At 41.9% G+C, this 16334-nt stretch overlaps 1 protein-coding gene across 6 annotated transcripts in view; it reads right to left on the bottom strand.

Moving 5' to 3' along the window:
- The window catches only part of ALG9 (ALG9 alpha-1,2-mannosyltransferase), a 105480-nt gene that overhangs the window by 47413 nt on the left and 41733 nt on the right, over nt 1-16334 (bottom strand). For 3 of the 6 annotated variants that reach the window (XM_042957339.1, XM_042957343.1, XM_042957340.1), the window contains 3 exons: nt 15940-16069; nt 15159-15306; nt 13903-14032 (listed from right to left, as the gene is read on the bottom strand). In XM_042957339.1, the coding sequence (XP_042813273.1) occupies nt 13903-14032; nt 15159-15306; nt 15940-16069 (408 nt within the window). Of the gene's footprint in view, nt 1-9742; nt 9894-13345; nt 13406-13902; nt 14033-15158; nt 15307-15939; nt 16070-16334 lie in introns of those variants that run through there. The other 3 variants (XR_006207975.1, XM_042957341.1, XM_042957342.1) reach the window with 3 other exon arrangements.

Below are 16334 nucleotides of genomic sequence, written 5' to 3' on the forward strand. Positions count from 1 at the left end.
AGAAAAAAGGGCAGAAAAATAGAGTTCCAGGGACCTGTGGAGCTATGACAAAAGCTGGAACCTTCATGTCACCGAGTTCCAGAAGGAGAGGATAAAGAGGACAGGGCTGAGAGAACACTAGAAACAATAATGGCTGAAAGCTCCCCAAATCTGGAAAGATGCTCACACTCATGGAATCAAGAAGGTGAATGAATCCCAAACAGATAAACTCAAAGAACCAGGGAAAAGTGACACCTTGAGTCTAGGGGAAAAATAAGTAGGATGACAGCAGATTTCTCATCAGAAACCATGGAGGCCAGAAAAAGGGGTACCAGATTGTTCGAGTAGTTAAAGAACAAAACTGTCAACCCACAATGCTATATCCGGAGGAAAAACATACCAAAAAATGGCACAAATTCTTAAAATAGAAATTATAAAAGAAGGAACTGTGGAAAATTAGGAAGGAAAAAAGAACAAAAGAATAAGGATATGGAATAAAACAACTGATTTTTCTTCTCAAGTTTTCTAAATTATTGTTTAAAGGTTGAAGCAAAAATTTTAACATGTTTTGATGCGGTTCTCAACATACACAGAAGAAATATTTAAGACAGTTATAAACAGAGGTGGCTAAAGGGACGTAAAGAGACGTAAGATTTCTAACACTTCACCTAAACAGGTACAGCCAGTCAAGAAAATCGTTTGGCGGTTTCTTAACAACTGAAACCTCTATCTACCATATGATCCCAGCAATCACATTACTGGGCATTTATCCCAGAGAAATGAAAACGTATATCCACACAAAAACCTGTGCACAAAGATTCACAAAAGCTTTATTTATTAGAGCCAAACAACCGAAATGACTTATACCAGGTGAGTGGATAAACCAATTGCACTACGTCTATATCATGAAACACAACACAGAAATGAGGAATGGATACACACAACTTGGATGGATCTCAAGGGCATCATATGCAAAGAAAAAAAAAAGGCAGTCTCAAAGGTTACACGCTACAGAATTGCATTCACGTAAAATTCTCAAAATAGCAAAATCATAGAGATGGAAGACAAAGTAACCATTGCCAGGGGTCAGGGATAGAGAAGGTAGCATGCAACTCTTATGGAATGGTACAAGAAGACTTTTGCGCCAGTAGAATAGTTCTGCCCCTTGATCCCAGTGGTGGAACATGAATCTATATACAGGTGATAAAGGGGCACAGAATCATACTAATTCCATGGTCTGTGAGTATACTCCACTTAAGACGGGAGAAACTCGATAAGGGGCATATGTACCCTTCTCTGTGGGTTCTTTGTAACTTCCTGGGAATCTAAGTATTTCACAATAAGAAGTTTTTTAAATGAAAACAAAAAAAGCAGTAAGGAGCCTCAATATTTGGCAGGACGGTACAGGTGACTGGAACTGGTTAACTTGTGTCGCTAACAGAAGGGCCTTTCTCCAAACAAACTCAGACAATATGAACTAAAAAGCAAAAACATATAAAATCTTCGTGAAAACCCTTCACCATGAGAGGAGAAATGGAAAGGATGGAAAGCAGTGAGGAGACCTGAAGGAGAACAGAGACAACAGTAATCAGAAGAAGGTATTAATCTTGTTAATCTTGTTTTGTACACAACAAACTGCCAATCAGCCTTAACAGCAAAGGCTATAATATTATGGCAATCAACACGAACCTTTATTGTGGGCTGGCACCTTGGTAGGTAAACCTATTAGTTCTGTTCCTTACTAAGGGCAGGCAGAGAGAGCTATAGACATCCGGGTTTGGGGGCTTTAAGGATCTCATTAAAACAAGCAGCAGCAGAAGAGTTAAGTATTTCTTTCAGTCTGGGATCAGTTAATGAAGACTGACAAGGTTCATCAGGTAACATCTGTGCAGCGTTGGGCCCTGAGGGTGATCTGATAGAAAGGACACGATCCCTGTCCTTCCAGAGCTGGTAACCTAGTATCTTAAGAGGAAGATGCCTACATCTTGAAGAATAATAGTGCCTGAGTCCCAATTAGCCTAAAAGTTTAAATTATTATCAAGGTTTGGGGAGGCCTCTCTTGAAGACAATTCAATGAAGGGTTAAGTACTTTAGTTAAAGTTTTTTAAACCATCTGTTGTGTACACACCCTGTGTTCCATACAGTGGAGGTTTCCAACAGTAAAGACAAAGATGCAAACCCTTATCCTTAAATCAATATAGAATTTAACAGAGAACACAGTCATGTAAACATAGGAGAACAAGTGAAACAGGGAAATAAATGAAAAATGCTGTGCCCAATTAACTAAAATCTAGAAACCCCAAACCTCTTATCTTCCCCTAAACAGCCCATGTTCTTTTGTACTTCGACCCTCGCAGATGCTATTCCCCGTGGCTAGAACATTTCCCCTTCCTCTGGCAGCGAGTTCCCAATCGCCTTCTGAGACCCAGCTCTCCTAATGCCGCTGATCTGAAGCTGTCCCCAGACAGAGAGACAGGAAGCCCTTCCTACTTTCTCTGTGTCCCTACTGCATATTATGGCACTCACAACACTGTTGAAAAACGTCTGAGAACAGTCTCTCCTGCTGGACTCTAAATTCACTTGTAGGTTTATCAAAATAATACATGTGCACAGTTCAACACTTACAGAGCACCAGCAGGTCATGAAAAACATCAGAACCCTCCCTGCTCCCTGGTCCCACTTCCCAGAGGCAGCTATGCCCAAGGCCTCCAGTTTTTTCTCCTGGTAGCTTCCCGCCCCCCCCCCCCCCCCCCCGTTATCAAGTAATAATACACAAGAACTTCTTTCCATACTTGAATACATTTTGGTAAGGGCCATTTCTCATCCATCCTGTCAGGTTTACTTCCCCATGTCAGGTATTCTTCACCATGAAGCCAGATGTATCCTTCAGTTCTGGGGAATTTGCTCACCTTCCTTGACAGTTTCCTCCATTTCATTTGTTCTCTCTGGACCTCCTATTAGCTAGATGCTGGCTCATCTTTCTCCCCTTTCCTATCATCTCTTTGGGTTTTGTTTTCTCCTATTAGGGTATGGACGACTCCTCCAACTAAATCTCCATTATTGTATTCTCAGCTTCTAGGAGCTCCTATTTATTTTCTGATGGTTCTTCTTTCAAAGAAAATGGTCCCCAAACTTTTCTTTTTACCTATCAGGGAACACTGATTATAGAAGTTTAACATTTTTGTTGTTGTTGTTTCCTACACTGTTTTTCCCAATTCCTCCCTGTCCACCACCACCACAATTTTTTTCTTTTTCCTTGGTGGGGACTTCTCTTAAATGACAGGAGACTATGCTTCTTGTCACCTTTGTATTTTCAACACACAGTCAGGGACAATAAAACATTAAGTGGGCAGATGAACGAACCAATGGAGGAACAGAAGAAGCATCTAAAAATGACTATGAAAAAGATACCAGAAGATTAGAGACTAATATTCTTGCGCTGGTAAGACTAACAGATCGTCGTCGTCTTAGGCCAGGGAGCCCAGGCCTGTGGGGAAGGCCCCCACCAACAGGCGGTATCTGGCACATTTACTGGATGGACAGGGCCTTCTGCACGAGCCTCAACAACAGGCAAACTTTTTAATTTTATTTGAAATTTCATTTAACTCCACACTGAGAGACCACCTCAGACTTGTCAAAGTGGCTAACATTAACAACAGATGTTGAGGATGCAGAGAGAGAGGATCTCTTCTGCACTGCTGGTGGAAATGCAAAATGGTGCAGCCACTCTGGAAAACAGCATGGAGGTTCCCCAAAAAACTAAAAATAGAACTGCCCTATGACTCAGCAATTGCACTACTAGGCATTTATCCAAACAGGTGTGCTGTTTCAAAGGGACACGTGCACCCCCACATTTATAGCAGCACTATCGACAAGAGCCAAAGTATGGAAAGAGCCCAAATGTGCATCAATGGATGAATGGTTAAAGATGTAGTATGTATATATACACGATGGAAGACTACTCGGCAATCAAAAAGAATGAAATCTTGCCATTTGCAACTACGTGGATGGAACTAGAGGGTATTATGCTAAGCAAAATTATTCAGAGAAAGACAAACATCATATGACCTCACTCACATGAGGACTTTGAGACAAAACAGATGAACATAAGGGAAGGGAAGCAAAAACAATATGAAAACAGGGAGGGGGATAGAACATAAGAGACTCTTAAATACAGAGAACAGAGGGTTGCTAGAGAGGTTTGTGGAAGGGGGGATGTGTAAATGGGTAAGGGGTTTAAGGAATCTACTCCCGAAATCGTTGTACCATGTGCTAACTAACTTGGATGTAAATTATAAATTATACAAAGGAAAAAAATAAAAATAAAAAGCATAACCACGAACTGCTCAAAAAAAAAAAAAAGAAAAAGAAAAAGAAAAAGAATTATTTAACTCTTTAACTCCCTTTCTGCCTGGAAGAATTTAACGTATTACTTCACAGTCTATTTGCCACAGCAGCATGCTGTCCTAATTCAAGGTTTAAAAAAACTTTTTCCTCACAGCTGATAGGTAAACTGCTTTTATTTATTTTTAAAAAAATGCTTTAATGTTTATTTTTGAGAGACAGAGAGAGGAACAGAGCACAAGTGGATGAAGGACAGAGAGAGAGGGAGACACAGAATCCGAAACAGGCTCCAGGCTCTGAGCTGTCAGCACAGAGCCTGACGTAGGGCTTGAACCCACGGATGGTGAGACCATGACCTGAGGCGAAGTCAGACGCCCAACCGACTGAGCCACCCAGGCGCCCCCACCTTTATTTCTTAAAAGCAATCTAGAACCAATTAGCAGCAGGAAAAGTAAAAGTGGTCTTAGATGTAACGATTGAAATAACTAAGAAGTCAGAAGGCTAAGAGGCAAAAATTACTGAATAGCAAATCTGTTTCCCAATTGACTTGAAGGTTATTCTTGTGCTCAGTTGGGAAACCCGAGGTCAACGGGACAGCATGCAGAGTGTTATCTGGAAAGCACACCAGAGATCTTGGTAGTTCCAAAGATTTGGTATTTATAGCCCCTATTAGGGCCTTTAAAAAAAAAAATGAAAGTAAACTATGACTCACTATAATATTTTTAAATGCATTTTTTAGAAGAATTCCCCTATAATCCAACCACGAAAAAAAAAAAAGAAAAAAAAAAAAAACCCCATCAACCTGTTTATGTCCCAGACCTTCTTTTCTACAGATAAGATTTTTCCTTATAAAATCTGGATCATACTGTATACAGACTGTTTCACTGTGATTATTTTTAGTTTGAGTTTTCTTGGTTGAAATCCCTGGTGACACTGAGTGGCTACTGCCCCTTAGGTCTAAGAGCCAGAATCAGACAGGATGGTTTCTTCTCTCAGTTTTGTCAATATCTCAAACTGCAAAATCTGAGCCCATGCTCCCTAACATCGTCTACAATTCAAAAACCAAGAGACTCGATTTAAATCTGCCTTCAAGTATAACCAAAAAGCTCATTTTTTTTTTGTTTCCTCAGATTTAATCATTCTTTCTTGCATCAAAAATAACAAAATTGTAGGGTGACATTAACACATGATCGTGAAACAAAAATGTGTTTCATTTCATTAGTCACAGGCTACATATCAACCAGCTGTTGAAGCTAAAAATATGCCTTAGTTTAAAATTTTGTAAAATACAGCATTTAAGACTCATTTTGAAAGAAATCTGACTTCTTTCAGTTTCTAAGAACCCACTAGAAGCTTTGGAGAAGAACAAATCAGCACCTCCAAAGCACAAGAAAAAAAAGGTGTATCGGGAAGGAATCCAAACTGATTTATTGACAATCATTAGCACATAGTTTACATCTTATTAATAAATCTATGTTAAGGATGACAATCCACCTCAGACATAAAAAATATATGTATTCTCAAAGAAAGAAACCGACACAGACGTCACACCGGTAATAAAAGGTGTGCATTTTGCTGGGGTAGGAATGAGCTAAGGGGCACTGGGCACTAATACTCGCAGCTCTTCCTCATTAGTTGTAACAGAGACTCAGCCCAGGATGGGGCTGTGGAGGGATCTTTCCAACTCTCCAAACTCAGCAGCACACTCAGGTGGCATCACACGGCACAGTGTGCCCGTAACACACAGTCCTCCCCTTGGAAGCATTTGCAGACTTCCAGCTCTGCTCATCATCAGGTCCCATGGCCCAGGGATCATGCGTCAAGGTAAGATCTGCCACCATTAAATATTAGATTATCAAACAGGCAATGGCATACTCTGAGGTAGCCACTGGATTTCAGGTGTAGTTACAGCAAATTGGAAACACATGTTCAACTATCCCAGGGGCCTTGGAAAGTTACCAAGTCACTTAAGAAATAAACATATACTTCACTCACTTCCTGAGAAGAACTATAAGCTCTTCTGACTCCCACCCAGGGCTCTTGCCATTAAATCATCTGGCCAGCCATCAATATTCTCCCAGGGTATTTTCTTTTTAATAGGAGCATGGAGGCCTAGGAGGATAGATTTGATAGGAAAAGATGACAGGTATCCTTCTGGCTTTCCATTTCTTCTTTTATAGTAACTCCCCTTCAGTTAAGTAGTTGTCACCTAAAGGCAGAGGCTGTTTTACAGTTTTGTCACCTCCCATCCTTGCTGAATGCATGTTTGACACCTGAAACTTTACGATGAAGAGTGAAAATGTACCGCACTGTAAAAAATGTCAACTTCCAGGTCAAAGTTTTTGGTCATTTAGTCACGAAAGATAGTGTCAAGTTTACCTTTCTAAATGTCAACATAATAGACTAGGGAATTAATTTTCAAGAAGCATTTTGAACAGCTTTCACTTAAATTATTAGTCATACCAACCTCACTCTGCTGCACCTATTAGAGCAATCTGAATTTGCTCTTTCGACACTCAGGCGGGTAACAGTTCACAAGGATATCTATAAGAATTTATTTTCTCCTGCAGTTAAGGACTTCCCATTCTTAGAGCAGGGGGTGGGGACAGGGGCACCTGGGTGGCTCAGTCGGTTAAGCATCTGACTCTTGGTTTCAGCTCAGGCCATGATTTCATGGTGGTTTGTGAGTTTGAGCACAGAGCCTGCTTCAGATTCTCTTTGTCCCTCTCTCTCTCTGCCCCTCCCCCACTTATACACTTCTCGTTCTCAAAATAAATAAACTTTAAGGAAAAAAAAAGGAGGAGGAAGGATGAGAAAAAGATGACAGAGAAAAGAAAAGGGAGTGGGGACCCTGATGATATCTATAGATAAATAGAGTAACTGCTACTTAAAACACCCGCTCCAGAAGCTTAAAGTAACTTCTTAAAAAATTCCTGCTCTGCTATTTACAGTCTATTCAATCCTATTACATGGAAGAATGATCAGCTATTACGTGCAAACATATACTCAAATGATATACCATATGACATAAACCACAAGCGGCTTTGGAAGTAAGAGGACGGGTTCAGAGCATACTGGGGAGTCTTAAGTGTAGCTAGCCTCTTACACTCGGACCAACCTTTGTCAGGTGACAACCCCTCTGAGCACATCACGGACTCTATGGTACATCGAGTTCCCTTCCAAATTCGTAATTCTTTCTACTGGTTAAAGGGAAAAGCAGGGAGTAACAAAATAAGGAAAGCTTTGACTGAATATACAGTCAATTCTGTCGTAACACTTGTTTTGAAAATGCAAATCTGTTCCAACACAACAGATATATTAGGAAACAGTTGGACCATAATTCATTCTTTGCTTTTGCTCATGTGGCATTTCATCTATGAGAAACACGAGGTGAATCCAGAAAACCACAGTCGGCTGAACTAAGGGTAGCAGGAGGATGCCAAGTGCACGCGAGCACACCCCACTGTCCCCCAGCTTCTGGGGTGCACCATACGCTCCAAGCCACATGCACCTGTATCTGGGGTTAGGACTTTCTGTCCTATTGCAGAGCACCCTTTCCCTGCTGCACAAGCAGCAACCCTTCCAGCACCACAGCCACAAGCAAACTTCAGGTCTTTTTCAGGGTCAACTCCCACATGCTTGTAGTACTTAGGGACTTGTAGCTGCTTAACATATGTGAAACTGTGCTACCATTTTTATACGCTCCGTTCTCTTTTTTTTATGTGTCACAAAGTTTTTGAGTACGGTGTCTCTCTAATCCCAGTTTTCTCATAAGCCTTGTGGGTTTGTTTGTGGTTTTTTTCCCCTTTTTAGCACACAATGATTTTTAGCAACTCTGTGTCATGTTAGAGTCAAGCTGACTGTATCACTGTCTGGGGAAAAGTCATCAATGAACACTTGCATTTTTTTTTTTTTTAAGATAACAGATGGACAAGCTTCCTACAAGGCTGCTTATGCATTAAGTTAAAAATCAGCAAAGTCTCAGTTCTCTGCTGTACAGGTGTTGGTTACTCCTGTAGCTCCCACATTAGGTATCAGATTTGTAGTCAGAAGGAAAGCATTCTCCTTGAAATAGCCAACAAAAAACTGGTGTGTAAAGTAATAAAGAGAAGACACTAAAAGAATTTTTTTAATATGAAATTTATTGTCAAATTGGTTTCTATACAACACCCAGTGCTCATCCCAACAGCTGCCCTCCTCAATGCCCATCACCCACTTTCCCCTCCCTCCTACCCCCCATCAACCCTCAGTTTATTCTCAGTTTTTAAGAGTCTCTTATGGTTTGCCTCCCTCCCTTTTATTTTTTCCCCTTCCCCTCCCCCATGGTCTTCTGTTAAGTTTTTCAGGATCCACATAAGAATGAAAACATATGGTATCTTTCTCTGTATGACTTATTTCACTTAGCATAACACTCTCCAGTTCCATCCACGTTGCTACAAAGGGCCATATTTCATTCTTTCTCATTGCCATGTAGTACTCCATTGTGTATATAAACCACAATGTCTTTATCCATTCATCAGTTGATGGACATTTAGGCTCTTTCCATAATTTGGCTACTGGTGAAAGTGCTGCTATAAACATTGGGGTACAAGTGCCTCTATGCATCAGCACTCCTGTATCCCTTGGGTAAATACCTAAGAGTGCTATTACTGGGTCATAGGGTAGATCTATTTTTTAATTTTTTGAGCAACCTCCACACTGTTTCCAGAGTGGCTGCACCAGTTTGCATTCCTACTAACAGTGCAAGAAGGTTCTCGTTTCTCCACATCCTCTCCAGCATCTATAGTCTCCTGATTTGTTCATTTTAGCCACTCTGACCGGCATGAGGTGGTATCTGAGTGTGGTTTTGATTTGTATTTCCCTGATGAGGAGCGATGTTGAGCATCTTTTCATGTGCCTGTTGGCCATCTGGATGTCTTCTTTAGAGAACTGTCTATTCATGTCTTCTGCCCATTTCTTTACTGGATTATTTGTTTTTGGGGTGTGCAATTTGGTGAGCTCTTTATAGATTTTGGATACTAGCCCTTTGTCCAATATGTCATTTGCAAATATCTTTTCCTGTTCCATTGGTTGCATTTTAGTTTTGTTGATTGTTTCCTTTGCAGTGCAGAAGCTTTTTATCTTCACGAGGTCCCAATAGTTCATTTTGGCTTTTAATTCCCTTGCCTTTGGAGATATGTCAAGTAAGAATTTGCTGCGGCTGAGGTCAGAGAGGTTTTTTCCTGCTTTCTCCTCTAGAGTTTGGATGGTTTCCTGTCTCACATCCAGGTCCTTTATCCATTTTGAGTTTATTTTTGTGAATGGCTTAAGAAAGTGGTCTAGTTTCATTCTTCAGCATGTTGCTGTCCAGTTCTCCCAGCACCATTTGTTAAAGAGACTGTCTTTTTCCCATTGGATATTCTTTCCTGCTTTGTCAAAGACTAGTTGGCCATACTTCTGTGGGTCAATTCTGGAGTCTCTATTCTATTCCATTGGTCTATGTGTTCTGTTGTTGTGCCATAAATGTATCTTCTCAATTCAGAGCTTGATTCTGGAAGAAGATGTGGCATGTACCAGTCTAAGAATGCCACCTATTTGATAATGAGATATTCAAAAGCTATTCGATACCTATTATGAAAGAATATGGAGCAAAAAATATTTCTGCAATATAGTTCTAACAGTGTGTTACAAACCACAGAGCCTTGACACTCTTATTCTTGATAAACTCAGAGGTAAAGGAGAATAGCAAACTAAAGGAAGTCATGCATGTTTCCTAGTTTCCATGCAGACTGGAAACAGGAGACAGACCCAATCACTTAGCACTGATGGGGAAGGCTGGATAAAATCTGTCACTCAGAGCCAACAGGCATGCTATTTACCATGCTCAGGAAAGACAGGGACCATAATTATTTTGCCTTCTTCAAAGAACCTTAACTTAAAGCCAGGATTGATAACAGAAGTCACAAAAGTTAACATAGTACAGCACGTGCTTCTTTACACTGGGCCAAGTTATTTGGCCATTGTAGACATGATCCTGGTACCTTTTTTTTTTTTTTTATTAATGTGTATTTATTTTTAAGAAAGAGAAAGCGTGTGTGCATGCATCTGAGAAGGGGACAGGCAGATGAAGAGACACAGAATCCCAAGCAGGCTCTACACCGTCAGCACAAAGCCCGAGGTGGGGCTCAATCCCACAATAGAACCGTGAGATCATGACCTGGGCCAAATTCAAGAGTCAGACGGTTAACTGACTGAACCAGCCAGGCACTCTCCCTGGCACCATTCTTAAACTACAATATTAACACTTAAAAAAATAATTGACCTTTTATACACACACACATACACACACCCATATACACAAGGGAAAAAAGTGAAAGGGAAAAAAAAACACCAAAGTGCTAACACTGGTTTAATATTTGGGTAATAAGATTATATAGGACTTTTTTATTCATAGCTTTCGTTATTTTATACAACGAACATATTTTACTTTTATCACCAGAGGAAAACCACTACCTTTTTAAATAGCTGACTGGAAGACACAAATCCCTGACCATTGCTGACAAAGATTTCACAGTAGGCCATCCAATGTCTCTTCTACTTTCTACAGGGTGAAAGGTGAGCAGCCCTGGATTTGGAGGCCACTTGCCCTACCATGTAAGAAATGTCAGAAAGAACTTTGCAGAAAACTCTCCAACACAGGAAGGCAGGTGAGCACAATGGAAGACATTACACACTCGTAGATCTGACTTGTTCGTCCCTGTTTTTATCAGACAGTATTTTGGTGACTCCCAAAGGTATTCTGAAAAATCTTTGCTTTTTAGATAAAGCTAACATAGAGCCACTCAACTGAATTTAACAGCGTCTGGTAGCACAGAACACGGAAGTATGACCTAACCAAAGAAACTCAGGGACCAAAGCCCAAGAAGTGTGCAAAAGGCCCCTGCAGATTTTCTAGCCAGCTCTCTCTCCACATCACTGTCACAGTGATGAGGAATGTTCATTTCTCCACTCGGAAAGCAGGCACAGCACTACCCCAGAGGCTGTGGTGAACACAGAAAAAAACCAGGGCTCTCCTCACAGCATGCACAGGCTGATGGGGAAAGACAGGACACAGATATCAGAAATACGTAAGTAACATAAGACAAAATTAAATGGCTAAATGAATGGTACAGATAAGTATTTAAGGCATTTAAAGGAGCACAGCTCAGCTTCAACAGCTGGGAAAGGCTACCTCCTAAGGCAGAAGGAGGGAGACGAAGGAGGGAGACGAAGGAGGGAGACGAAGGAGGGAGACGAAGGAGGGAGACGAAGGAGGGAGACGAAGGAGGGAGACGAAGGAGGGAGACGAAGGAGGGAGACGAAGGAGGGAGACGAAGGAGGGAGACGAAGGAGGGAGACGAAGGAGGGAGACGAAGGAGGGAGACGAAGGAGGGAGACGAAGGAGGGAGACGAAGGAGGGAGACGAAGGAGGGAGACGAAGGAGGGAGACGAAGGAGGGAGACGAAGGAGGGAGACGAAGGAGGGAGACGAAGGAGGGAGACGAAGGAGGGAGACGAAGGAGGGAGACGAAGGAGGGAGACGAAGGAGGGAGACGAAGGAGGGAGACGAAGGAGGGAGACGAAGGAGGGAGACGAAGGAGGGAGACGAAGGAGGGAGACGAAGGAGGGAGACGAAGGAGGGAGACGAAGGAGGGAGACGAAGGAGGGAGACGAAGGAGGGAGACGAAGGAGGGAGACGAAGGAGGGAGACGAAGGAGGGAGACGAAGGAGGGAGACGAAGGAGGGAGACGAAGGAGGGAGACGAAGGAGGGAGACGAAGGAGGGAGACGAAGGAGGGAGACGAAGGAGGGAGACGAAGGAGGGAGACGAAGGAGGGAGACGAAGGAGGGAGACGAAGGAGGGAGACGAAGGAGGGAGACGAAGGAGGGAGACGAAGGAGGGAGACAAAGGAGGGAGACAAAGGAGGGAGACAAAGGAGGGAGACAAAGGAGGGAGACGAAGGAGGGAGACAAAGGTGGTCCAGGCGTGGTCACCAAAAGAAGCAAAGTCACTGGGATGGAAAAGGTAATGTGAGTGTGAGTGGACAAAAATCAGGTTGGAGAACAAGAGAAGTAAGGATGGACGGAGAGATTGAGGCTGATTATAAAACCTCTTTAGGGCTCCCTTACCTCTAATCCATGTGATATATACCATTATCAGATAAAGAACATTTGTGGGAAATCCCATGTACCAGATACTACGCTAAATATGACAGATACAGTATCTCATTATAATCATCCAAAGTGAGTGTCATTATTCTCATTTTACAGATAGAAACTGGTATTAGTTGAACAGAGAAGTTAACCAATTTGCCCAAGGTCACCAAGGTAAACAGACCTGGGATTTGAACTCAGGCCTACCTGACTCCAAAGTCCATGCTCCTTTTTACTACTAGCTCTGTGTTACTTCTTCCTAAAACATAGCTACGACAACCTCACGCTCAATCTGTATCTTTCTCCCATCATGCTGTACATGCCTAGCCTTCTGACTACCCAGTTTCCTCATGGGGAGTCCCTACGCATCAAAGCCTGCTGTCGGGACAGTATGCGCAGCTAAAACAAAAGTGACCAACAACAGTTTACCCCATCCCGGGCTATCTTCAATGCTACAGAAATCAGAGACTCAAGTTATAAAGAAAGCTCTAAAATCAACCACTCAGTGGAATAAAGATCTCACCTTCTGAGAGGGCCAGGCCATTGTATTGTACAACGGCAGCCTCCACAGCTTATGGCTACAAGGCCCATGGTAAGAATCTCATTGCTCGGCCCTGAAGGTCTCTGTCTGGGAGTTGAAAGGCCACAGGAGCACTTCACAATACCACAAGCCCCCATCATTTCACATAATAAGTACATGGGAAAACCTAAACAAAATGTATTTGTCATCTACCATTCAATGTTTCTTTAAAAGACAGATTGCCAAAAAAAAAAAAAAAAAAAGTGTTTTCTAGTAATTCTATAAAATATTCTTCTACTGTCTCTGGGAACCAGGAGCATTACTGCTCTTACCTTTTCTACCATGAACGATTTTACAAGTATCAATGACGCAAGTGTCCTCTTTCAAAGGAGCTGAAATAAAACCACATGGGATATTGGAGTATGTGACGATGAGTGGGGAAAAGGGCACAATCCTGACAGGGAGCGCTCCACGTGCTCACCATGAACACAGCCTGCACTCATGACTACCCATTTGCTAAAACCAGAATGCACTAGCAGTTAAGTCAAAGGTCTACTGAGAATTTGAAAGCTCCCCACCGAATATTTTAATAGGCCAGGGAATGATGAGAGTTTCAGAATGCGTTTCAACATGATGATTTGAATTCAACACAAGAAACTTTCTAGACTGGCTTAGAAAATACACTGCACTACATGTTTCACATAGAAAGCAAAAGGAAATTTTAAAATAAAAGTGCTATTATTCTTTCTCTACAAACCCGTTACATCTCTTACCCTGAAGGAATCACTTTCTAAGACATTCCCATTTCATCAATGCTCTAACATGTATGCCAACAGATTTTAGGGGTAGAACTTTGTTCAAAGTAGTAACGGGAGAATGTTGCCCTTACATATCTGGATGGCTCCTCCAGGTTCTGGTCATTCATGTCAGTAGGAACAATCCGGGTGGCCAGTGGTCCCTCCGCAAAAGGTTTTGGTAACTGGCCCCTGAACTCTGATGGAATGAACTGAAGCTGCCAACTGTCAGAAACACAAATAAGAGAGAGTAAGGAAAACACAGGGGGCCCATATTGCCAAATGTACTTGAAATAAACAAGCCCCCCCCCCAAAATTCATGTGAAAAACATTTCACTTGGAAAAAATATATTTCTGCTAAAACCTCGATCCACCAGGGAGCAGAGAGGCAGAGGTCGTAACTCAGTCCAACATCGTTGAGAAACTTTCATCGAGAAGTCTCTCGATCAATGTCACCAACTCTTGGCAGTAAAATTTGCAACCAAACGGTCATACCACCAAACATCGGAGAACCATGCCAGTCTGTCGCCAATTACCACATGATCAGAGGCATTTACCAAAATTAAAGCAAATTCATCAAATAGGAAAAGAGTAAGATGTAAGAACACACCATGGGAGACATACTTTGTTCCTGAGCAACTGTCAAAAGTATCTTTAGTTAGGAAACTATTTCAAATATAAAAGGCAAAGGCTAAAGTTAATACTTAAAACCATTTTCCTTGAATCATTAGTGACAGATACTAGATCTGCACTACACACAAAATACCTCCACCGGCTAAGCCGCATCAGGACTCATCTTAACCTGACTTCCCTTTTCCGTAAACAGAACTTTCTCTGTCCACATGAAGCCAACACAAGGAACTCCACAGTCTATGCTATCATCCAACAACAGCATAAAGGTACAGATATCTTAACCACAGCTTTCCCCACTGTCCATATTTTGGTAAAGAACTTACACCGTTATTGGATGACCAACATTTCTTCTTCAAAAATATCCTTTTAGCCTGAATGTCTGGACCACTTTTGGAAATCGATTAATATCAGATGATAGAAATTTAAATATGAATCCTGAGAAAGAGCCACTAGCAGGAGTCTAGGTCCCAGAGTGTTTTTAGAAGTTCCCAGATGTCTATAGTCACAGGTAGTGCAGGGTGCATAGCCGGACACAGTGCTCACTCTACTGGACACAGGAAATGGTCGCACAGTGCAGACCTCACAGCTCGGAAGTGGCCCGTTGTTCAAAAACTTTTTGTGAAAACCCCAAAATGAAAGTAAACTTAGGGAGACTTTGCCACAGAATTGCTATTTTTACTCCTGGATTTAAAACCTTGGGGATTTAGAAACAACTTACTTATCAGGCAGAAGGAAGCTACTGGGAAATCGATACCACTCCTTCCCTACACAGACATTCACAGGCCTGCCTTCTGGGACAGTGTGGATGGTTGGGTCCGTGGCAATTCGGTAAAATTCTGGATACAAATCAAGGGGCCCGTGATACCCTGGAAGGGAGAAAGGTTTGTGAAAGCTGAAGACATGTAAGATGAGAGTCTAACATTTAATCATGATGCATGTTAATGTCCCACTGTAATCCATGTGTAATTTAAGAGTGTGAAGGCCCCCAGCAATGGCAGCAAGAAGCCGGCTCCCTTGACACACAGCGTCTCTACAGTTAGGAAGATGATCACAGCAGAGACCCTGTTTTACCAAATATAATTTGCTTTCTTGCCCTTCTGTACACCCTTCCGCCTTTTTCACTTCTGTTCTTTGAGCACATTTTAATCTTGTGGACCCAAATAATGACTATAGGAAGAGTATTATCATGGGAATTGAGCCCCAAATTTGCTTCCTATGTTGAAGGCTTCTTTAGTTCATTCCTCAAAATGAAAAAGCATCCTCTAAAAAATAAAATTAAAAAACACAATAGAAAAAAAGCTTTTATAGTTAATCACTGCGAAAGGAATGGTCAATCTTCTCTTTAATCTTAGATAAGTCACAGCCCAATCACAAATGAAGCCCATAGGCTCTCTTTATAGGAAAGTCCTCCTCCCAGCTAACGCTGAAGTGTAATAATCATACACAGAGCAAAACCCAAGGTGAAGTGCCTTGCGAGCATGGGCACTGTGTGCCTCTACCTTTGAACAGTGCCACAGAGCGGGAAAAGGACAGGAGCCCGAACAGGAAGAGCGTTCCTGACGCCAGCCAGTTCGACGTCACAGTGTAATGCTCCAGACGGTATCGCTGAAACACGAAGTGGTAACATTTCTAGAAGGAAAGAAAACTGTATTGAAAAAAAAAAAAGAACTTGCATAATATACAGAACACTATCATAAAACATCCTAACACCAAGAAGAGAAGAAGCAGCCAAAGAGGTTCCATCAAGGGTCTGAGCATTTGCCAACAGTGAGTGTCCACTCCAAATTCAAAGATGAAAGCAAGCTCTGTTTAAATTATCTACGGGTCAGCCCAACCAGAGGAATTCTCACCAGCTTCACAGGAAAAGTATATAGACATCTCTCTAGTGCTTAGA

The sequence above is a fragment of the Panthera tigris genome, chromosome D1, assembly GCF_018350195.1.
Source record: "Panthera tigris isolate Pti1 chromosome D1, P.tigris_Pti1_mat1.1, whole genome shotgun sequence".
NCBI classification, from domain to species: Eukaryota; Metazoa; Chordata; class Mammalia; order Carnivora; family Felidae; genus Panthera; species Panthera tigris.